This window comes from Arvicanthis niloticus, chromosome 18 (assembly GCF_011762505.2).
Source record: "Arvicanthis niloticus isolate mArvNil1 chromosome 18, mArvNil1.pat.X, whole genome shotgun sequence".
In the NCBI taxonomy this organism is placed as follows: Eukaryota; Metazoa; Chordata; class Mammalia; order Rodentia; family Muridae; genus Arvicanthis; species Arvicanthis niloticus.
The window spans coordinates 5,247,142-5,272,163 of NC_047675.1; the positions used below are offsets into that span (position 1 = coordinate 5,247,142).

At 43.4% G+C, this 25,022-nt stretch overlaps 1 protein-coding gene across 5 annotated transcripts in view; it reads left to right on the forward strand.

Moving 5' to 3' along the window:
* Nr3c2 (nuclear receptor subfamily 3 group C member 2) overlaps positions 1-25,022 on the forward strand; it is a 327,934-nt gene that overhangs the window by 298,541 nt on the left and 4,371 nt on the right. For all 5 annotated transcript variants that reach the window (XM_076915431.1, XM_076915429.1, XM_076915430.1 and 2 more), the window contains exon 8: positions 1,930-2,087. In XM_076915431.1, the coding sequence (XP_076771546.1) occupies positions 1,930-2,087 (158 nt within the window). The remainder of the gene's footprint in view (positions 1-1,929; positions 2,088-25,022) is intronic.

A 25,022-nucleotide genomic window follows, 5' to 3' on the forward strand; every position in this document is an offset into this window, starting at 1 on the left:
TTTAAACTTTTAAGAAGAAACTATTTCTTAGGGGCTGGAAAAATGGCTCAGCAGTTAAGAGCAGGTGTTCTTGCAGAAGACCCAGATGTGGTTCCCAGCATCTACATAGTGGTTCACAACCACTGGAAACTCTGATTCTTGGGATCTCATGCCTTCTTTTGACCTCTGTGAGCACCAAGCACAAATATGGTATACATACATATGTGCAGGGAATAACATTCAGACACATAAAAGAAATAAACATTTTTGTAAAAAAAAAAATCAGTTTATTATATAATGGATGGTATTTAACTCTTAATATCAAAGTAAGATATTTAAAGTCACAACTGTGATTTGGCAAGCCTCAGGAACATGTATGTTGACTCTTAGAGATTCTCTTTCCTACAGAAACAGATGTAAGGGATCAACATGTCAAAAGCGTAAATCATTTACCTCATAGAGATGGCTAGCATCACAATGGAGGCCGATTTGTCAGACAATCCATTCACATCTTTATTTGTGAAAACAAGATTAATTTGGAGACAGTAGTATACCTGGCTCCCCAGGGCTACACAAGCTACACACAGAACTCTCCTGTAATTACTCTAAAGTGCTAATGACCCAAGGCATCACCATTTATGTCATTTAAAAAAAAAAAAAAAAAAAAAAAAAAAAAAAAAAACTCTAGTGAATGGGAGTTTTAGTAAAGCAGTAAGAACATAAGAATTTTTATATTAGAAGCTCACAGTGTTAATATCACAGGACAAATCTTCACGAGGTCTGTAACTCCTAAAACCGTGGTTCTAGGTGATTGTACTGTTCATAGTTTTAAAGTCTACCTGTTGCCACTTATCTACCATACTGGAAAACAAAGCAGGACGCTGACTTTCAAGAGGCACCTTTAATGGCAACACCACCAACAGGCCTCTTTACCTTCTGTAATCTGTCCTGCCAGGTGGCTCCTTTCAACAGAGCACGGAGCTGGGCACAGGAGCACGTGGCTACACAATGCTGTGAATCCCAGATGTTTCCTTGGGCGGGGTCTGGCTAGGGAACCCAGGGCTTTGTGTCTATTAGACAAGTCACGGAGCTACCTACTCAGCTCCCAAAAATGTCTTTATCAGCTCCCAAAAATGTCTTTATAGGTGGACTTTTTGTTTCCATGTAAAACCTACCCACTTAGAAACAAAAGAAAAGAGAAACACCATCCTTCATTTTCTACTTCATCAAAGTTAAAAGTGAACCTTAGCCCTCATTGGAGCGCAGACATTGTTGCTGCTGGCCCTGCATACAGGCAAACCAATATACGCTTCTATGTGATTCCCCCGTAGTCATGAGATCCTGGGCAGTGATAGAAACTGTGTGTTTACCATTGTCCGTGTGGTGTGTGGTGTCCCATGGTGTCTGCAATTAAACCTGAATATGAAAATGCTGCTTTCCATGACGAGCCTCAGCTTAGATTGTCCCGTGATACTGAAGGTGGTTTCCTGCCTCTGAGGCACTGGTAAGCTAGGCTTCAGAAGACACTCTGAGGACAGTCCCTGTGTTATGTGGGGCATGGTATCTAGAAGGTAGACACTGCAAGTGGGTCTGAGTTGCCGTTTATTTATTTTGCACTCCATAGTAATGAACCATTTACAGTCAACTTTCCTCACCTATGAAGTAAGAATGAATAATAGAGGACAAAGACACCTAATATATGTGAAGTAATAATCCATGTCTAATAGTTATCATTCGTGTGTGCGTGTGTGTGTGTGTGTGTGTGTGTGTGTGTGTGTGTGAAAGACTGCCATGTATGAAACTGCCATATCTACTCATAATTACAATTAACTGACATAGTCCAGCCTCCTAATCAGTATGTGAGTTTAAAATATTTGAGGCTATTGAACTGCAAGGAAGATAAAGCTGTGTTTTTCACACGTGGATTTCTGTTTGTATTCCTTAACACAGTTCCAAAAGATGGCCTCAAGAGCCAGACTGCATTTGAGGAGATGAGGACAAATTACATCAAAGAACTGAGGAAAATGGTCACCAAGTGTCCCAACAGTTCTGGACAGAGTTGGCAGAGGTTCTACCAACTGACCAAGCTTCTAGACTCCATGCATGATGTAAGTTGAGCCCTTGATCTCCACAAAGTCAGCATGCAGTGATTACATACGTGTGCACACACATGCCCACACACGCACATGCACACAGGCATGTGCACACACATACAAGCACACACACATATACACACAGGCACACACACACACACTCCCACATGCACACACATGCATATATGTGCACACACAAAACACACACTTGACACAACAAAGCTGAACAACTGGCTTCACATGGCTGTGAAAAGAATTGAAGCATCCAGAGGAGACTGCAAGAGTTAAAATGCAGTTAAGGTGCCCTTTCTTTGTCTAACCTTGGGAGAGAGCCTGTGTACAGAAGGGTATGGCTCTGTGCCCTGGGCCGTGGAAGGCTCTCAGATTTGCTACAGGTGTCAGATAGAGTTTCACATTTTTGTTTGCAATTTAGGAAATGTTTGGTTCATAAAAATGTTTGCTTTAACATTGCATAAATAGTGTCCATCTTCCACAACTATTAATCTAACAACCCAATCTTTCAAAAACATTATTAGTGGTCCAGAGCCAGCTTGGATCATCTCAATCTTTGCCAGACGCTGAATCCTATATTCATTAGTCTTCATAGGAGGCATCTCTCATGTTCTGGGTAAATACAGAAAGTAGATTCTGGGCTTGTTTCTAGTTTCATCAATCACAGATCTAGTGGAAGTGTTGGTTAGCAGTTTCTACAAAATACCAGACCAGATAACTCTGTTCCTTGTGTCACTTTTCAAGCAGCCTTCCCAGCTCTTGCTCAAAGAATGCTCTATACAGTCATGCTCTATATAGTCATGCTCTATACGGTCATGTTCTATACGGTCATGTTCTATACAGTCATGCTCTATATGGTCATGCTCTATATGGTCATGTTCTATATGGTCATGTTCTATATGGCCATGTTCTATATGGTCATGCTCTATACGGTCATGCTCTATATAGTCATGCTGTATACAGTCATGTTCTATACGGTCATGCTCTATATGGTCATGCTCTATACGGTCATGCTCTATATAGTCATGCTCTATACGGTCATGTTCTATATGGTCATGCTCAATGGGATCTTCATATTTAAGAAATTTTCCACACTTTCCCTTGGAGAATCATTGTTTTGGCTTGGCTTGAATGGTTTGAATGACAGATAACTCTACTCTGGGAAGGAAAATGCATTTTAGTAATATTCCTTTGGAAGCAGAAGTCAGTTTATGGCCCCACAGTGTCCTTTCCTCTGTGCTGATGATCCAGGAGCACAGGTCACGTTCTAATGCTTTGTATGGAGATCTCTGCTTTCTCTGAACTTTTCCAATGACAAAAGGCAAACTTCTCTTCAGGTGATCTCAGAGATAAGTAGATGTGGTATTATAGAGTGACTGGAAACATCTTAGAAATGTAAGGTGATGGTTGGCAAGGCTCATGCCTCACCCTGAAGAAAACACAGGGGATTTAGAAGAACTGTCTCATGTTTTGGTGTTATTTCGGCATACTACCTGCAAGAGGTCAGATGTGCCTTTCTCATTGATCTCATTGAAATTCCTCCTTATAGAAATAACAGTAGGATCTTACAGTTCATTCTCAGTGAATTCTGTTCATTGTCAAATGTAGTACATGGACCTAGAGACATGGGTCAATAAGTAAGAGTGCTTTCTAAGCAAGCATAAAGAACTGAGTTCAAATCCCCAGTGCCCACCGAAAAGCCAGGCATAGCTGTGCTCATAGACGGAAGCTTGTTGGACATTACTAGCTGCCAGCCCAGCTCTAGGTTCATGAGAGACCCTGCTTTAAGGGAATAAGTAGGAGAGAGATAGAGCAGGGTGTCCAACATCTCTCCTCTGTTCTCCATTGTAGACAGGGAATACCTGTCTCATCCAGGCTGATTCCATATAAGTTAGTGTCTTGGGATTCTATTATTTAGATATAGTTGATGTACAACAAGTTGAGCACATTAAAAATACATAGTTTAAGTTTTGAAATAGCCACACATCCAGGGCAGTAACACAGCAACCACGCTAGTAACATTTCCAGCTATACATGCTTCCCCCATGCTCTGAGGTGATCCTCCTGCTCTCTTCTGGCTGGGTGTTCCCTGTGGCTTCCTTGTTGGCAGGCATTTAGCTTGGGTGTTACAGTGTCACATAGAAGTGTGCCTGTAGAGACATTTTCGTGCGCCTCCTTCAGTAGTCATGACTGTGCTGAGGCCCGTCCATGCTGTGTATATGTTCAGAAGCTCTGGAGTGCTCTGTTTGGGGGGGGGGGGAGGCTGCATGGTACACCACTGAGTGAATATACCACAATTCATTCATGGAACCCACCTTTGGTGGCCACTTGACATGTTCCTAGCTTGGAGTAGTCCATGTCACTCTGAACAACTCTGCCCCAGTCTTTGTGAAAAGACAGACGCTTTCTCTTGCGGGGATAACAGGTAGTGGAAAGCCTTCTGGACACTGCACAGATGCTTTTGTTTCTACAAGAAACACCAGAACGTCTTCCAAAATCATTACAGTTTTACATTCCCGTGTGATGTACCTGAGAGTTCAGAATGTACCACACCCTAGCTAACGACACTTGGCGCGGCTTGTCACTTTTAGTTTCAGTGTTCTCTTTGCTGAACGTAGGGAGTCACTGTGGTTTGTAATTCGCATTTTCCAAATGATTGATGGGCTTAGACATATTTTTGTACAGTTGTTTGGTATGGTATCCATTCTAATCTTTTCTTCTGTTTTTTTCAATTTTATTACTTATTAGCTATTATGTTTTAAAAGCTTTTAAATTGAGTAGCTACATACATTATTATTATTAGGTGTGTGATTTTTTCATTTTTTCTGGTCAGTGGCTCTCCATTACATTCTCTTGGGGAAAATACCTTTTGAAAGAAGTTTTCTGTGAATATGCACTTGCTGTTCAGTGTGTGCACTTGCTTGCAGTGTGTGTTCTTGCTTGCAGTGTGTGCACTTGCTTGCAGTGTGTGCACTTGCTTGCAGTGTGTGTTCTTGCTTGCAGTGTGTGCACTTGCTTGCATTGTGTGCACTTGCTGTGCAGTGTGTGTTCCTGCTGTGCAGTGCATGCACTTCACTGTGTAGTGTGTGCACTTGCTGTGTGGTGTGTCCTTGCTTGCAGTGTGTGCACTTGTTGTACAGTGTGTCCTTGCTTGCAGTGTGTGCACTTGCTGTGTGGTGTGTCCTTGCTTGCAGTATGTGCACTTGCTTGCAGTGTGTGCACTTGCTGTGCAGTGTGTGCAGTCAGAGGACAACCTCTGGCTTGGTCTTCACCTGCTGCTTTGCTGGAGACAGAAGCTCTTGTTTCCTAACATGGCATACTAGGAGAGCAGACCATGGAGCTTTCAGAGACGGCTGTCTCTGCCTCTCGTCTCCCTGGAGGAACGCTGGGATTACAAACAGTTTTTCTGTGGCTCTGGGGGTCCAAGCTCAGGTCGTCACATTTGCACAACAAGCTCTTTTGCCCTCCAGCCATCCTCCCAACCTGGAAGTTTTTAAGCTTAGTGGGTACTCTGGCTTCTGTTACTACAGCAGATGTTTGAGATCATCAACTTGTAAAAAGAAAATGGTTACTTTGCTTTGCCATTTCAGGGACCCCATCCTTGACTGGTTTTGCTTGCTGCTTTGGCCAACACCATGGCAGCACATCATGGCAGGGATTGTGTAGCAAAGCAAAAAACACTGAAAAGACTTGGGTTCCACAGTCGGCTTTGAATACACACACACCTCCAGAGAACTACAGACTTCCCACTAGGCCCCACCTCTGAAAGCCTCTGCACCTCTCCCTGGCAGCACAAGCCTGCCACAGGGATGCCATTGGGTGACATTTCCAGCAGAGGAGTTCAGGGGCTGTTGCTGGCTTTACCATTCATGTTTTTGGTGCTGTGTTTGGAAGTCCTCAGATCAGCCAAGGCCACAGACCGTTCTTGGCTTCCTTCCACAGTCCTGTCCTTCCTTGTATCTGCTGTTATAGAAACATATTTTCATGTTTCAGTTTGGTTTTCCCTGCCCATTTCTGTTTTCTACAAACAGAACAGTAAATTCAAATCACCTTATTCTACCTTGATGAAAGGTAAACATACTTTTTGGAATGGTTTTTATCCAGTAATATTTTATTTTATGATATCAAAAATGTTTGCTCTTTAAGGTGGTCTGAAAGAATCATCTAGAGCACTCCCTTTGTTTTACAGTTCAGAACCCCAAGAAATGCACGGGGATGCTAAAGGAACCCTGGAAAGTGCATAGGAATTCTAGGAGGGCCTTTCTAGTATTCATGCTTACTAGGCCTGGGGAATACCCAGTGTTTTCATTTGAGTAAATCCTTGAATCAACATTGTGGTGTTTTCCTCAAAGGAACTAATTGCTACACCACATACTGGCTCTGTTCTTCCAGCCTAGCTCTGGTCACTTAGTAGAAAAGAGAGCATTTGTTCTTGATCTTCAGACGAGTAAGAATTGATTACGTATACATGGAAACTGTGCTTCCAATGCTCACATTGTGTGCTGGCTCCCAGGACACATGTCCACACCTCCCAAGACATGTATCCACCATTCCTAGGACACATGGATTTCTTCCACATGGTGCACATATGTGTGGGCAGAACTGTGCCAAGGTGGGTGAAAGGAACATTCTCCAAAACACACACTGACAGTTGAGTGCTTGGTCACCAGCTTTTATAAATCAGAACCCCTCTGAACATCAATCTTTCCCCAAAATGATGTTTCAAGGAACACAGCTGTGGGGAGACTCCAGGAAGTGGGGGTGTGTTCTGCATTGCTGATGTTTGGATATTGTGTGTAGGTAGATTCTTATTCTATTAGAGAGAATGGACAGTTTTCATTTTTAAATTGTTACTAAGAGGTGTAAGACATTTCCTGTGGTATAAGAGGTATGTGTCTAATAAATTTATTATTCATTTCTATGCATTCTCAGAAGTTAAGGACCACTTATGGTATGGTCTATAATATTTAGTAAATACAAAAGATTGTGAGTACTATCTCTTGAGTCAAAAAAATGTCCTTTTCTCTTAAATATTATAAAAGTTACAACTATATTTTGGTACACAAACTTTATAAAAATGTGTCCACACCTAATAACAATGGTACCAGAACTAACCTAGTCAGCTTAGTGTCTGTAGAGGCAGACAGTCTCAGGCACTGAGGCGTATCCCATGTGCTGTGGGGGACTGGCGGGCTCAAGCATGCTCATATAGCCGTTCCCTGTTGATGAGCCTCTGCTGCTGTCACCAGGCAGGACCTAAGAGGCAAGGGTGCTCCAGATCCTCGTATGTGCATACGGGCTGCAGTGCTGGTCATTCCTCTATGATTCACCCAGATGTGGTTTTGAGATGGAGGAAAACCCACTTTAAGCATCTTTTACCGCATATAGCTCACATGCCTGCTATAAGAAAGTTTTCTGACTGAAAGTGCAGATCTGCTCCAGTGACTGATGGGGAGGCACTGAGTGTGCTTTCTCTGTGTGATTGCCATCTGTGGCGCCATGTCGAATGATGGACAGCTGAGGTGGCTCTTGTCTAGCCAATCCGGGAGCCTGGTTTCCTTCCCTCAAGGCTGGCTGTGAGGGTGGCAACCCAGAAATGTACTGAGAAGCACCATCATGAGGTCTGTTATGTTACCATGGCCCAGTGTCAAGAGTCACTAACAGATCCTTCAGGTTCCTGCTGCTCATTTCGTTAATAAGTGTCTCTGCATAGAGGCTGCAGTGCTGGCCATGTGCATACGGGCTGCAGTGCCGGCCATGTGCATATGGGCTGCAGTGCTGGTCATTCCTCTATGATTCATCCAGATGTGGTTTTGAGATGGAGAAAAACCCACTTTAAGCATCTTTTACCGCATGCCAAACTGCGCATGCCAGGAGTGTGGCTCTGCCCACAGTGATTGCGTGCTCACTCTCACTTTTAATGTGTCATAATTATTCTGGTCAGTTTCCCCTCAGAAAAAGTTCTGAGGCCAAAATGGAAACCTGCTAACAAAAAATGTAAGTACCAGGGGTAGAACAAGCATTACCTGTTACCCTCCATCAGCACCCCTCTCAGTACACAGGACACATGTTCTCTTCTCTTCGTGCTTTGGTAATCAACTTCTTCATTACTAAAATGGACGTGCTACCATACTATCAAAGGGTTCTGAGGAATGAATGACATGTGGAGCAACTGAGTAAACATTTATTTTCTCTTTTCCTGTCACCCTACTGACACTGGGATTATTTTATTCCACGATTAAAGCACCCAGGTTGCCAGTAGCACGGGCAGCTGTGAGGCAGCAGGATCCGAAGCCGTGCCAGTGTGTCGTGCAATTGTTAGTGTCAGCCTGACACCTTCTTTGGGGAGAGTATGACTAAGAAAGATGCTAAATAAAGTTGTTTATAGCAGTCAGCTGAACTAGCAAGGCCTTATCGCCCCAGGAATCAGGGAGCAAGCAGGACAGAGATTGCACTTAGGACCACTTTCCCAGTGAAGATCCCAAACCAAGGCTAGAAATGATACTGCTGTCTGGCTAGATGGTGAGGCCCAGTCATTTACACTGGCCCCCTTTGAATTCCCCTAGTAGGTAGGGGCTGGCATTTGCATTTACAAGTTTTTGATTTTAAGTGTTTAGTGAGGTTCACCACTTCCCTGGGTGGGTTGTACTGATGGATGATTGTTACCTTCTGAAACGTGTAAGTATAACTGAAAAAAATAAGCATGGAGTATATTTAGTGCCAGGTGTAGTGGCACAGGCCTATGGTCCCGGCACTGGCAGTCTGAGGCAGGAAGGTCACAAGTTCCAGACCAGCCTGAGGTATGGGACAAGTTAAGGCCTACATGGGCTACATAGTGATGTTTTTCAAAAAATATGTTTTCAAAAAAGATGTTTTTCAAAAAATATAAATAGTTTCCAGAGAGATGGCTCGGGGATTAACAAAACTTGCTGTTTTTAGAGGGCCTGAGTTCAGTTCCCAGCACCCATGTTAGGCAACTGACAGTGACTAACTCCAGCTCCAGAGAATCCAATGCCCTTTTCTGGCCTCTGAGAAAGACCAGATAGACAGACAGACAGACAGACAGACAGACACACACACACACACACACACACACACACACACACACACACTGCTTAAACAGTTCCCATGAGTCTGAATAAATACAGATAAATATGGAAGAAATGACTGAGTGTCCTGTAAACAGCCTGTGGTCTAAGGACTGGTGATGTCAGATGTTGATAGCTGAAGGGGCAAATCCTTGAAGAGTTTTGTAGGGTGCCCTGATGGGGTGTTCTTTCACCAGTGGGCTAAAAGTCACCTCAGCTGGTGGCTCTGATTGTGCCTCCCGTCTTTGTATATCTGAGCATCATTGGAAGAAGGCGGAGAGAAATAATGAGTCCGACAGCAGCTGCTCTGTCAACAGTCACCCTTGCCATGTGTGGCAGTTGACATTTAAACTTATTAAAATGAAGTGAAGTTTAAAATTAAGTCATTCAGTGCCACTAGCCACATCTTTAAACACTCAGTAGTGTGTGGTACGCGGCAACTGGCCACAGAGTTAGACTAGAGAGAACTTTTCTACAGATACATGAAGGAGCGAGACAGGGAGTAAGTGCGTTGGGAAGCAGGAGCTGAGGTACAGGTGAGAGCGGGTGGGCTGGCAGCAGGAGTTCCGGACCATGAGATGTGCAGGTGGTGACATGGATGGCTACAAAGGATGTGGGGCTAAGGGACCAGCTGGGCCAGGACAGGGAGGCCTGACAGGAAAGGAAGCAGGTGCTTGGCTAACACGGGGGCTGTCTGTGCAGGAGGGTGGCAGGGGGTGGGTTCTCAAGGAGAGGCAACCAGCTTGTTTTAGTTTTGAGCTGTTAGAAACTTCCAGAAGAAATGTCCCCTGAGTGGATGAAGGCAAGCTGATGGCTGATACAGACTGGGGAGGTGGCACCACAAAGTGGTTCCTGAAGCAGGTGGGTAGACAACAGGAAGAGAACATGGAGCTGAACCCACTGGACAAATAGTGGCCAAAAGACTAAAAGAAGGAGGTAGCTGAAGAGGGACTGAGAAGTACCACTGAGAAATAACCAACAAAGAGTGAGATGAGTCAGAGTGTGTGCATACTGTGCAGGTGATGGCCGTGGGGGCAGAGGCTAAGAAGAACAGCTAATACGGTTTCAAGAAAAAAAAAAAGTCCAGTAGCTATGGCAACCATGAGGGGCTGTGGAGAGAGGTTTAAATTGACTTGTTTTCCTCTCCTGAGATTTCCAGTGACTGTATCAAGAGCCACAGAGCAAACAGGGATAAAAGTTGACACTAAAACAAGTCAAAAGTGTCACTGAGAACAGCAAGACAGTTGCCTTACTAAATACAAAAACAATGTGTCCTTCTGGCATCTGATGGGGTGTTTATAATTGGGCATTTTGAATGTGTTCTACAACACACATAAATTATGTTTGGTGGCTAAGACGTCATAGTAGCTTAGAAAACAACTCTCTTGCAAACAACTCCCAAATAAACCTCACTCTACACCTTGACTGCCATGTGAATGTGAACCAGTAAAGGCTTCGGGTCGTATTGTGTGCGTGTATGTGTATTTGTGTGCATGAATGATACCGATCTGCATCAGAGGCAACCATGGCAACCAGAGCTGATCCTGTGTCATGTGACAGGATCCCAGACCTGACTCATCCCTCATCTGTCACTTTTACAGCATGATTGACTAGGGAGGACATCTAGCTTTGGGTTGTATCTCTCAATCTTCCCTGCCTGCTCTTGGTTTCCCGAAGCCTACTCTCTCAGCAGTTTTTGTTGTGGTTTGTTTAGGATATTGTTGACTTGGAGAAAATCTACATAGCTCCTTATCTTATGTGGTTGACAAATATTTTCTCACATTCCATATTTTGTTTTGTTTACATATCAAAATCTTCCTTCTTGTCTGCATTTGTAACATAGTAGTAGCTTTCTGTGTTTAATCCTTAGCAGGAAAATGTTCAAGTTTTATCTGAATCTAGTTTATTAAAGGAGGGTGGTTTTTAAGTTGGCCACTCTCCTGCCTCACTCTCAGTGCACAGGACATTTCCCTTTGTTTACATTAAGACACAGTCTTTTGTCTCCTAGAGTAACCCTGAATTCATAATTCTCCTGCCTCCACTTGCACAGGTTTTGAGAGCTTTCTGTGGCCAGTGGAAAACATTGGGTCATGTCTTGTTTAGGACAGAAGCAGTGTTTCCTTCCCACCTGAGTCTAACACTTGTGCACCACCAGGCCAGCTTTCTGGACAGAGCCTAAACCTTGCATGCAGGACCCAAAGAGGACCTAACTGTAGATCTAACATCAGCAGTCACCCAATATACCTCTCTCAACTTAAACTGAGATCTGGCTAAGAGAGATTTGGGTAGCCTATCTAGTTGTTTGACACCTGTGTCAATAAATCCCATCTCCTTATGCAACCCAAATCCCCCTGGTTACAGTATAATAGTGACTACACAACACCAAGTTTTCTATGGTGCTTTTCTGCCTATCTTCTCATTAAATCTATCCAAAGTCACCTGATGTGAGGAGGAGTAAACATTACTGTTTCATCACCTTGTCTTAATTCTTTTCTATAAAGAGAAAATAATGGTAATATTTACCCAGAATATTTTTTTAATCCTTTTCAAGAGAAATGAATGGCAGTGGGGTCATCAGATACATTTTTATAGGTTTGTGCACAAAGCAGGAATACAGAAGAACTGTGCCTGAAAAAGATATCACTTAGATTGGCAAGCCCAGCTTCCCATCTCATGAGGTCCATTGTCCGTGGCAGGTCAGGCTTCAACCTGGACCTCTGTAAGTAACCATCATTAGAGACAATGCACACAGATCACTCCAGAAGGCCTGCCTTCTGTGGAATCCTTGGCACCTGCTACCTTGAAAGTCTCTGTACACACCTGGAGCAAGAGGTACAATGGTCTCATGCTGCACTGGGCCCCATGAGTCTTACCACGTGGGGCAGGGTCATGTTGGTCAGAAGAGGAGTGTGGAGAGCAATTTGCACCATGTGGTAAAGTGTGCAGGTGTGCTTAAGGGAAGTTCTTGGAGACAAGCATAGGCGGGGAAGGTCAGGAATGTCATTATCAGAACCACATTGTGTACCTATGTGTGTGGTGAACGTATGTGTTCGTATGTATTGTGTTTAGATGTGTTCATATGGGTATATGCGCCTGTGTATGTGAAGTCACAGGGATCAGAGGTTGACACTGGGTGTTGATTTTCTCTGCCTTAGTTTTTGAGACACGGAATCTTACTGAAGCTGGACCTCACTGATTGGTTATTCCTTGCCAGTGAGTTCCAGGGATCTGATTTCTCTGCCTCCTCAGAGCTGGAATTTCAGGCAAAGACAGCCATGCTTAGCCCTTTACAAGGGCCCAGGGGGATTCAAGGGCAGCTCTGTGCTTTCAAGACATGATTGTCTTGATCTTTTCCCAAAGTTTTATTGAGTATTAAAAACACACACATGAAAGGAGGGTTAAAATATAGAAATATTAAGCCAAACTATGCCTGCAGGTGCTGGGTTCCTGGCCTCTTTTAAGTGACTAGAGCAGGTTATCTTGTTCTCCGGTGGTGTGCCGACTGCCCGTAGCCAGTGGGGCCTGCTCCTTACTGCTTGAGATTCTCCTTTAACCAGAGGCTGAAACAAGGATCTAATTGCCTAAAATCCAACCTAATGTTAAAGCTGCAACATGCAGGCATGTGGTGTTGAGGTTTTCAGTCCTCTCAGTGTAGTATACAACTGCAGGAAAGATCTAGGAAATATTGAAAACAAAATTCAGGAAAGTTCACCCTTCTATATACAGTAACATGCCAATGTGTCCCAAGCACAAGCCTCTCATTAGATCTCTGTGTTTAGCAAGGCTCTAATTACCCCTTTATCTTTAAGCTTCACTTTCTTCTTTCCCATTATGTCATTTTTCTTTGTGTTTTTCACGTGTACAATAGATCTTATTCACGAGAAGGCGGAGCCATGAGCTAGAACAAGGCTTGAAACATGAGGAAACTTAAACAGGATGGAAATTAAATAAATCTAAGGACCAAAAAAGCAAAGGGGAAGTGGGCCCTCTTGCTTCACAGCACCAAGATGACAGCTGGAGTCATTAGTGTTCACCACTGGCCAGAGAGAGATGGTTTCTTATAAAATTGGTAATGAGGAACTAATTAAAATATAAGTGCATATAGATGGGCCCCAACACAGAAAGCTTACAGAAATGCCCTTGGGTTTGAAGAGATGCTGGGAGGCACCTGCTTCTCACCCCAGTGGCCAACCTGTTCCTAGGCAGGGAATGGGACTCCCTGGGGCCTGGGCGGAGCAGACCTGCCCTGGCCCCAGGTAATGGTCCTTTCTCATCTTAGAGGCACAGGGCCTTATCCTGATCTACAGCACTGGCTTTGGCCCACCTCACAGGGGTCTCTTGACCTGGAATTGTGGGCAGAGTTCACATAAGATGGGGAGCAAGCATTTGCCCCTAAATGCCTCTTTTGTGCCTATCTAATATATTAAGTATGCAAACTTTTGTCCTAGAAATACCTCTAGGCTCTTGGTCAGACCTGGGAGCCTTCAGGAGGACTCTCCAGAACTTAGCCTGGAAGAGAGCCCGTCTAGAACTCCCAAGGCAGCATCTCTCTGGAGCCTGGGTTTTCTGAGAGGAATCCATGGTAGACCGGTTGCATAACCTTGTTTATAGTTGGATTTGCTTTGGGAATAGAAACACACCAACTGCCATGGAGTTGTCATGGGAGACATTCTTTTTAGCCTTGTCACATTTTGCTGAGGTGGAATCAGCCACAAAGAGCAGAGCCACAAGGCCATACAATGTCACCTGTGCAGAGAACAGTTCCTCCTGCTCACCTGCACTGTGGGGGAGGTAGCAGTTATGGACCCTGGTTCTTGGTTTGAGGTGGTGTTGGTTTGGTTGGTTGGTTGGTTGGTTAGTTGGTTTTTGGCTTTTTTTTTTTTCATGCCTTTGATTGTATATCTTGATTGTATTCTTTCTAATTCCTCTTCTCTACCTTCCTACCCACCAAACTTCATGTTCTTTCTCTTTCTTGGAAACCCCTCCTGAAAAAAAAAGACAAAAATTAACAAAACAAAGCGCACACACACACACACACACACACACACACACACACACACACACACACAATATGGAGTCCATTTTGTTTTGGTCAACTGCTTCTAAGTATGGAGCCTGCCGTAGACTGTGGTTGATAAACCCAGGGTTACTCCACTGGAGAAAGCTGATTTTCCCTCTCCCAGTGGGTATCAATTTTAAAAGCCTTCTTGGCTAGGGGGTGTGGCTTCAGGCCATTCTTCTTCTCCATTGGGCAATTAGGCTGGCTTGAATGTGTGCATGCCCTATGCACATGGTCGCAGTCTCTGTGAGTTCATAGTGCATCAGCCCTGTTGTGTCTGGAAGACACTGTCTCCTTGGAGCCATCCATCTCCTCTGGCCACAGAGACCCATAGCCTTAAGAAGAGGCTTTAATGAAGAAATCACATTTAGGGCTGAGTGCTCCAAGAGTTTCTTACTCTCTGTACACTGCCCAATTTCGGGTCTCTGTGTTAATGACCATCTACTAAGAAAAGAATATTCTCTGATGAGGACATGAGCATAGCAATATATCATGAGTCATTTTACTGCTATGTCCCTTTAGCAGAAAAATAGTAGTTTTCCTTTAGGATCTATGACCAATCTGTCCAGTGTCTGGCTCTTGGCCGTTTTATCAGTGTCAGGCATGGGTTTCATCTCATGGGATGGGCTTAAATCCAATTTAAACGGTGTCTGGTTACCCCCATAGTATTTGTGCCAATGTTACAGCAGTGTCCTATGCAGGCAGGTCTCTGTTGTAGGTCTCAGGGTTCGCAGCTAGGTGATGTTAGTGGTCACTGTTCTCTAATAATGCGCAGACAACCTTTCAAAACCATGAATACTAGTCAGGGAGGGTGAAGCCTTTAGTTGGTTACCAGCTCGGTGTCTCTATGGTTGGTGACATAAATGGTGTCTTCAGCAATAGGGTCTTACTATCAGGTTGTGACGGGGAACCAATAGCCTTAGCAATAGCCTGTGATGTTTGGGGTTCAGTCCATGGAACCCCTTTGGCCAATCACTCAACAAGATGGAACTTATTACTGGTACTGGGAGGGGCTTACTTGTCTAGTTGGAGCACTGTCTTTCCTATTATATGGCAAGTCCATTTAAATTTCCTTATCTCTGTATATGTTTTGGGAAGTTTCTATAGTTATAGTTTTCCATATAGCCTTTTAAGGTTGTCAATGGTAACTGCACCTTCTCACATTCCCTCCTTTACCAAATTAATCCTAATTTAATCTTTCTAGTCTAGTTTTCCTCCTTCCCCCTTATCACATCATGTTCTATTTCCCCTCCCTTGGAAGAATGCCGCTTCTTATCTAACCCCTGTGGTTATCCTAAATGAATCATGCCTATTTAAAACTCTAAAATCTAGCATCCACATAAAGGAGAAAGATGCAGTGTGTGTATTCCTGTGTCTGGTTACCTCACTAAGGGTTAGTAAATCCAACTCCATTTCATCAGTTTTTCTTGATAGCTGGATATATTTTCATTATCCATTCATTAATTGTTTTGCTTTTTCAAGTTATTTATTGTGGCAGAGTGCATGTGTTTCTACATATCATTTTAAATGGCAATAATTTAATGCTAGTAAGTTCCTTCATATGACTACACAGTCATTCCCACTATACACATCCCCAGACAGAAACATTCCATTCTCCCCTCTTTCCACCCAAGCAAACGCAATCCTGCCTTCTGTCTTAGGAATTTCACTCTTCTGTGTTTGTCGTATAAGTAAAATTATACAGTGTCTTTTCTTATGTATGGCTTTCTTCACAAACATGCTTTTGAGGTTCACCCATGCTGTGACATGTATCAGAGTCTCATTCTTCTTTAAAGATGAATGTTGTGTGCATGTGTGTGCACACATGTGTACATGTGCATGTGTGTGTACACATATGTGTGCACACATTTTCTTATCCATTTATTTCCTGTGGGCTTTTGGATTATCTCCAACTCTCAGCTCCATGAATAACACTGCTGTAAGCACCCCTCATACTTTTTTATTACTTTTATTCTTTATGGAGACCTGTAGTCAGTGCTAGATTACATGGCTGTTCTATTAACATTTTCAGAAGTTTTCACATTATCTTCCTTGTGCACAAAGGTTCTAGTTTCTCTACATCATCATAAAAAGTTATTCCTCCCGCTTTGAGATGGCAGACATCCTGCTTGGTGTGAATCTGAATGTGCTTTGTCTTTAATCTCTACACCTGCCCGTGGGCTTGAACAGCTCCGCCTGTACTTAAGGGCGTCAGGCTTCAGAGAATGATTCTTTAGGTTCTTGACCCATTTTAAAGATCACTCTGACTGTTATTCAGTCACAGGGGTTTTGTTACTATGTTCTAGGCATTGGCCACTTGTTGGATACACAATTTTAAAACATCCTGTCCCATTCTGTAGGGTGCCTCGTGACTTTCTTGGTGGTGTCTTTGATGTCTGGCGTTTAGTTTTGATGTAGCACAGTTCGCTTTTCATAGTTGTTGCCTGTGTTTTTGGTGTCAGATCCAAGAATAAACCTGTTTGATTTTGTATGAAGGCCAAGTGCTTTACATAATCTCAGTGGAACACTTTCCAGTGTTGACAAGTCTATTTCTGGAACACTTAGACTAAATAGTAACTAGTCATTTGTGGCCAGTAAACCTGTTGGTATTTTTAAAGTTGATTCTATGTCTTTTGTCCCAACATCATTTAAACTGGTTGAATCTGGTTTGGTGCTGGGAATGAAACCCAAGGCTTTGCACAGTTGAGACCCCTCCCCCAACCCCCATCCCTGAATTACACCCATACATCCACAGAGTTAAACTTTGCTCTTTGAAAGTAATGCTTCCAACTTCCAGTGCTCAGGCAAGGGCTGACTGCTCACCAGCCATCAGCGAGATAACATTTGAGAAATGAGAGTGATCTTAATAGCACAGGGGACATCTCCAGCCATGCTGTCTGTCCCCAGCTCCTACACCACTGAGGCAGTTGTGTAGCCTCGTCCACAGGCTTCAGAAAAGCTGTGGCTCATGGAAGAGCAGGGCACAGGGAATGCCCACAGCCTGCCACACACTCCCAAGGGAGCTGGAGACCCCTGGCTCTTTAGTGTGGCTGGGGTTGGATGCAGGAGCCACAGTGAGAGCTAACAACACTGCTCTGTCTGCCATCAGCAACAAAACAGCCTTCCCTGAAAACAAATGGCCTGGTCCTCCATCTGCTGCCTCTCTGTATTGATTCCCTCAGCTCCTCCAGGGGCGAGAGAGAAATGAGGACCACAATCACCATCGCGAGCAGGAACCCCCACTCTTAGGAGTCAGGGACTTGTGCACAGACTCCTCCCTCTACACAAACATCTTCTGAGACCAAAGAGGCTCCCCAGAGGTCCAGCATGCTTTCAGAGGACTAGAAGGAAGGCACAGATCCGACAAGATCACAGTGTTTCATGGCTCATGGCTGGCTCTGATGATGAGGCTGCTGGACTCTGTGCCTTTTCCTATTCTCTCCTGAGTCACTGTGGCACCTGCACCATCCCCCACCACACCAAGGAGCCAGGGGTCTCAGACCCCCCGTCAGGGAATATGCATGATATCATGTAATGTCTAGTAGTAAACACACACTGAATAGGAATTTTGGGGAAGGAATGAGACTGGTCTGAGTTACTGAGCTTAGCATCGTATAAACTAGAGCTATTAAATGAAGATGATCATCTGAGTTACTAAGCTATGAGGAGTCTGTGCATGCTGGCTGGGCAGCATTTGTTAGGACCTGGCTGTTCAACATGTGAACCTCCTGTGGCCTTGACCCCATCTATAAGGGCCTCGGCGTCCTCCACTCCTCACTTTGGTGACTGTTCTTTCCAATAGGGAGAGCACCCTGTTTGGCAGATCCACTCAGCCTGGTTGACCACCTCCTAAGGACTAGCACCTGTGGGTGTCACCCTCAAGGCCGCTGGACCACTAGTTATGACAGGCCAGGGTTGGAAACAATCACATAGAAGCTGAAGTCAGAAGCAAGCAAGTGGCTCAAGTTCTCTGAGTTCAAGACTGGGGTGGCTGCTTCCATTCCCAAAAAGGAGATCAGCCTCACCAAGAGCAGCCTTATCCCAGTGCAGGGTGTGCCACACGCGTGTCTGTGTCCGCCAGCACCTTTAGGTTGTTGCCCAGCTTCCGCCAAACCCCGCATTTGGACCACTCAGCACCACAGGGGGGCAACAACTAAGGGGAGAGTAGCTGATGCTGACACCCCTCCCTGCACAGCCTGCCACTGCCTAACCTGTCCCACAAGCTGGCTGAGGTGCCAGGCTCACAGTCCTCACAAAGCTCCTGTCCCTCTCTGCAGCCAAAGTATAAATAAGAGGCCCCAGGTTCCAATCTGTGGAACAAAAGCAGGGGTGGGTAGAAAGGCTACCTTGGTTGGCATGCATAGTTAGTGAATAGTGTCAGGACACCGGTCCTCAGGTCACCTGTGAGGCATCTCCATACTGTGCTCAGTGCTTGCTTTCACACTTATGCAAGTGGTATGGTAGGGACAGAGGCAGCAAAAGGCACAGAGCCTATTCCCTTCAGCAGGCTCACAGGCATGTCACCGCCACCTGCAGCCTCATGGCTCTGCATCTCTCCACACATACACAGCAGCATCCATGTACCTGTGAGCAAACATGACCCACTGCTCTGTGCTGGCCCCACTGGGCAGCCTGTTCCTGAAGTTGGTGGTCAGCTAAACTTTTCTGCTAGTGCTGAACCCCCATAAATGTTTTCCCACTGATAGCCAGACACTTCCAGATCTCCTGCCTTGGGTCCCCTGCCATGGTCAGTTGTGTGGTCCTCTGCCGTGGTCAGCTGTGTGGTCAGCTGCGTCGTCCTCTGCCATGGTCAGCTGCGTGGTCCTCTGCCGTGGTCAGCTATGTGGTCAACTGCGTGGTCAGCTGCCATGGTCAGCTATGTGGTCAGCTGCTGTGGTCAGCTGCTGTGGTCAGCTGCCGTGGTCAGCCGCCATGGTCAGCTGCGAGGGTTTTCTGCTCAGCCTCCCTAAGCAGCACCACCTCCGATTCGCTGTCCTTCTCAGCAGGCACAACACCTAATCTCTCTGTAGAGCAGACCCAGAAGCTATAGGAAGAGGACAGTGTGGACTCAGTATGGGTCCCCAGCACTCGGCGGAACAGATACCCCTATTTAAGAAATGGGAAAGGCATAGCTACAAGGCATAATCATTCCCACCATGGCTTGTGTTGTCCAGAACCTACATGTATAGTATAAATTGTTCAATACATTTTTATTTTTATTTGACACATGGTCATCATGACTGTGTCTAATATACACACATACAGCCAGTGATGGTCACAGCAGGGTAACTAGCATGCTTATTTTCTCAGACATACATCATCTCTCCATGTTAGCATATTCAGAATCCTTTCACTAGCTGTTTGGTGGATGAGTGTCATTTCTCCACCAGTTTCTTATCCTCTGCTATAGGACAAGTTGTTCCTTCTCTCTAGCATCTCCCCTATGCCCTCTGACTATCCTCCTATCCTGCCACCATTATCCCTCCTCCATACCTTTCCACGGTCTGATAGCATTATTCTATTCTGTTTCCTTGAAATCAACGTTAGCTTCCACATGTAAGTGAAAGCATGCACATGACTTATGTCCCCTAATGCCTTTTCTAGTTCCATTCACATTGCAGCAAATGAGTTCATTTTTAATGGCTAAATATTATTTCACTGTGGATATGTACTACATTTGTTTGTGTGTGTGTGTGTGTGTGTGTGTGTTCATGTGATACAGTGTAAACAGTTTACTTTGACTTTTTTTTCTTTTGGGGCGGGATCTCTCACTGGTCTGAACCTCACCCCAAAAGCAAGCCTAGCTGGTCAGTGAACTAAGGCTCCATCTGAGGGATTGCAAGCAAATACTACCACACCCTGCTTTGATTTGGGTTCTAGGGATGGAACTTGTTCCTCACGCTTGCAGAGCAAGCAATTTATCCCCTGACTGTCTTCCCATCCCCTGTGTTGCATTTTCTTTATCCATAGACATCTAGGTTGATTCCAGATGTTGGCTACAGTGCAGATGCTACAGCAGATGTACTCTGACAAAAAGTCAAAGTAAACTGTTTACACTGTATCACATGAACACACACACACACACACACACAAACAAATGTAGTACATATCCACAGTGAAATAATATTTAGCCATTAAAAATGAACTCATTTGCTGCAATGTGAATGGAACTAGAAAAGGCATATATCTTCGTCATCTGGAAGTCGCTGGACCAGTGGTGGTTCTATTTCCCATCCTTGAGGAGCCTCCATCATAAACCACTTGCTGTAGATATATGGACTTAGATTTTGTTTAGTGTTTTGTTCAGCTGGTCTGTGTGACTGTTTTTAAGCCAGAATGGTGTTTTGTTACTCTCTCTTTACACTGTGTTCTGAAGTCAGGGAATGTCTCTAGTCTTCTTAATTAGGGCTGCTATGCAGTGTCTTTTGCATTTCAGGTGTTTTTTTCTGTTCTGTGCAAGCTGCCATTGATACTTAAATAGTAGCAGCACTGACAATGGAGAATGCTTTGGGTGATAAGGGTATTTTAGTGATTTAATTTTTGTAATCTGAGAACATAGGATGTCTTTCCAATGTTCTGTGTCCATTTCAGTGTCATTCATCAGAATTTTAATTCTAGATATCATTCATTACATTTCAGGAGTCATTCATAGGTTTGTCTGTTCCCTTGCTGGGACTGGGACTGCATTCTTGGTTTCTTCTTTGACAATTTCCTTTCCATGCACACACACACACACACACACACACACACACACACACAAACCCACAACTGGATTTTGTGTGCTGATTTTGCATCCTGTAAACAATGTGGTCATTAGCTCCAGCAATTGTGTGGTCAGTCTGTAGCTGTATATATATGTGTATATATGTGTATACACACATACACACACACATGTATATGTATGTATATATATGTACACATACATATACACACACACACACATATATATATATGTATGTATATATATGTACACATACATACACACACATATATATATATTCAAGTTGCCTCCAAACAAGAACGAGTTTGCTCCCTCCTTTCCTACTTGGGTGCTCTTACTTCCGTTCTCATAGTGAATTCAACAAGATACGTGGTGTTGCGTAGGATGCTACTCTATTGACCAGGCCCACTGAGAGTGGACATCTTTGTCTTGTTCCTGATCTTGAAGGAAAAGATTTCGATTCCATTTCTGTGGGTTATGTTTTTATTTTTCATGTCTGAATTTGGACTTTCTTTTTTTTTAACATGGCTTGTCTACCTAATTTGTCAGTTGTTATGTAAGCCTGGCCTTGAGCTCACAGCGCTCCAGCCCATTCTCATGGGCTGGGATAGCAGCCACGCACCTGCATGCCAAGTCTTTTATTCATTTATAAAGCTTCTGTTTTCCTTCTTTCTATGCCGATATTTGTTATATCTTTCCTTCTCCTAACTTCAGCTTGGTTCTCGATTTTTTTCTTCAGTTATATCACTAGGTTCTCAGAAATGTGTGCCTTTAACATGGGTACTCACCACTATACACCTGCCCCTCAGTGTTGCTTTTACTGTATCTCACATTCTAGTTCCATTCGCATGCACATCAAGAAATTTTAACATCTCCCCTTGGATTGGTTATTGGTCATTCAAAATTATGTTTAATGTGCATGAATATCTTTTAAAGTTCTGGCCATCACTTTTTATTTTTATAACAGCATGGTAAAAGGATGCATGCTATATATTTTTTTTTAATTCATTGAGACTTGTGTAGCCTAGAATAGTCTGCACTAGGAAATGTCCTGTGTACACGCTGCTGAGAACATGTGTTCTGCGGCTGTTGTAAGAATGTTCTGGAGATGTCTTAGTGGCCTATAATACAGTTTAATTGAAAGGGTTTTTAAATGTTTTTTTTTTTAAACTTGGACAGTCTAATGATGGAAGTTTGAGGTCCCCCAGATCTTATTATCATTAGGTTGTACCCCACATTTTTATTAAATAATGTTGGCTTTATGAAATTATGTGTTCTAGTTTGGGTGTCAGTATCGGTATAAATGTTATTTCCTAAAACTGAGTTGATCCCTCTTTCATTACTTTATCATTGTATAGTGGCTTTCTTTAGTTCTCTTTGCTGTGTGTGTGTTTACACACAATTACCCATGCAGAAGCCAAAGGAGTACATCAGGTGTCCTGTTCTATTACCCTTAGCCTTTCCCACCTCAGACAGGGTCTCTGACTGAATCTAGAGGTAGGCCAGAGCCACCAAGCCACAAGAATCTTATGATCTCCACCTCAGACAACTCTGGGGTTACAGGAATACATGTATCCACAAACAAGTTTTTAGGCAGTGATTTGAACTCATGCCTTCATGCTTGCTCAGTAAGTGTTCTTAACCAATGAGTCATCTCCCCAGAGTCTGCCTTTAGCATTTTTTAAATTAAAAGTCTTTCTGTCTTGTTGTATCTATCCTATCTATCTATCTATCTATCTATCTATCTATCTATCATCTACCTATCTATCTTACCTGTTTGTCTGTCTGTCTATCTATCTATCTATCTATCTATCTATCTATCTATCTATCTATCTATCTATCTTACCTATCTATCTATCTATCTATCTATCTATCTATCTATCTATCTATCTATCTACCTACCTACCTATCTATCTTACCTATCTATCTATCTATCTATCTATCTATCTATCTATCTATCTATCTATCTATCTGAGTTCTGTTCTCTATTTGTATGTTTGTTCCATCTCTTCCAGTTCCTTTACTTCCGATCTGAGTACCTACTTTCCAATGAAGTCAGTTTCTTCTTTGCGTAGTACCCTGAGACAAACTCACTCAATGTATATATGTTAGTTGAAGGACTTCGATCACTTACGTTCCGGATTATAGTTAATAACCGATGATATGCACCTGTGATTGTGTTCATTTCTCCCATGTCTGTGTGTCTTTTGTCTGTCCTTAGCTGCTCATCTTCATGGGTTCTTACACAGACAAACCTGACTACACTTGTCTCTCCATGGTGTTTACTGTATGGTGTAGCCCTCCCTGCACTTTCACATTCCTTTAAGATTGTGGTTATCAACTTCTGGCCCTGACTGAAGGCCCCGCAAGCTTTCCCTGGAGGGTGATTCCAGTGCTCTGATGGTGACAGATTGCCTCAGTGTTTTGTGTGTTGAAAAAAATATTTCTGTCTCATTTCTTAATAGTAGTTTTGCTGAGTATAATATTTTAGTTACCAGCTTTTTTCTTTTAGGACTTTAAATACATCATCCCATTTTTTTTTTTCTAATATCAAGGTTTCTTTCAAACACTCCATTTCCCAGCTTCCCTCACAAGTGTCTCTTTCTCAATCTTTGTCGCAAGTTTGTATGGTATTTCCATACAAATACTGTTCAACCACATTTTACCCGCCCCCTTCTCCAGCATCTACCAATCAATATTCTATTTTCAGTTCAAACTTTTTAAATTTAAATGACAGAATGTTTGCCCTTTTGTGTCAGGCTCATTCTACTGAATGCGCCATCCAGCTCCATTCCTTTTACTACAGACAGGACTTTCCTTGTCCATGGGCTAAGCAGCACTTCCTCCTGAACATACCCAGCACGCTTTCTTTACCCCTCTCCCACCACATGCTGATGCGCACGCAGATTGATCCGTTCTTGGCCACTGCGAACAGCATTACAATAAGCATGCTGTTCTCTCTCTCATGTACTAATTTACTTCCCATAAGTTAACTGGATCATATGGTAGACTCCTTGTCTTAAAGGTGCAGCCATGCTTGTCTCCATAATGTATGTACAAATTTAAACTTCCCTTAACAGTGCATGCGTTTTCTGCTTTTTGTCAGCAGTTTTTCAGAGTAGCCATTCTATGCCTGGTGGACTGATTTCACTGTGGTAGGGACTTGTACATCCCTAGTGGCTAATGAGTGTAAGTTGTTTTTTTGTTTTGTTTTGTTTTGCGTTTTGGTTTCTTTATTTGTTTTTCTGTCTATTTTTTGGCCACTTTTTTGGAGATGTACCCATGCAGAGTATACACAGCTTTTGATTGGATCACTTGTTCTGTGGCTCCATCAGGTTTTTTTTTTTTTTTTAAGTACTCTAGCTATTAACCCTGAGTTAGGTGAATAATGTGTCAGTATTCTCTCCATGTTATAGTCTATCTCTTCAATCTGTACAGTGTTTCTCTGTACTGAGTATTTTAGTTTGAGCCTATCCTTACTCACCAGTGCTTGCTTTTGTTTCTCTGCTTCGATTCCGAATGAGAATGTCATTGTCTGTAGCCCATGCCCTGCATGCCTTCCTCCAGGTTTTCTTCTGTAGCTTTAGGGTTTTCAGTTTTACCTGTGGGCTTTTCATCCATCTGGACTGGTCTTTTGTTCATGGAAGAGACAGGATCAGGTTTCCATCCTCTGCTGTGGCTCTCCAGCCCTCCTAGCGGCATTTATTAGAGCAAGGATTTTTCTCATTGTGATTTTTAAAGACCTTTTGTAAAAAAATCAATTATGGATGTACTTTGGGATCTTTAGGATTTTCTCCTTTTGGTTTAGATAGAATATTTTCTTACAACTTCCTGCTGTTTGGCTACTCTGGATCTTTAGTGAATTTTAGAATCTCCTTTTCTGACATTTTCAGTCTGTGTCTTTACTTGCAAAGTGAGTTTCCAGTAGTCATTGTCTTCTTGTTTTTAATCCATTCACCCAGCCTGCATCTTTTAGTCTGTTTTCTTTCTAGGTTAATGGATTGCTGTATTGATAATGTTTGACCCTTTTCATTTCCTGTTTTGTGGATCTACTATTTTAGTGAGATCTG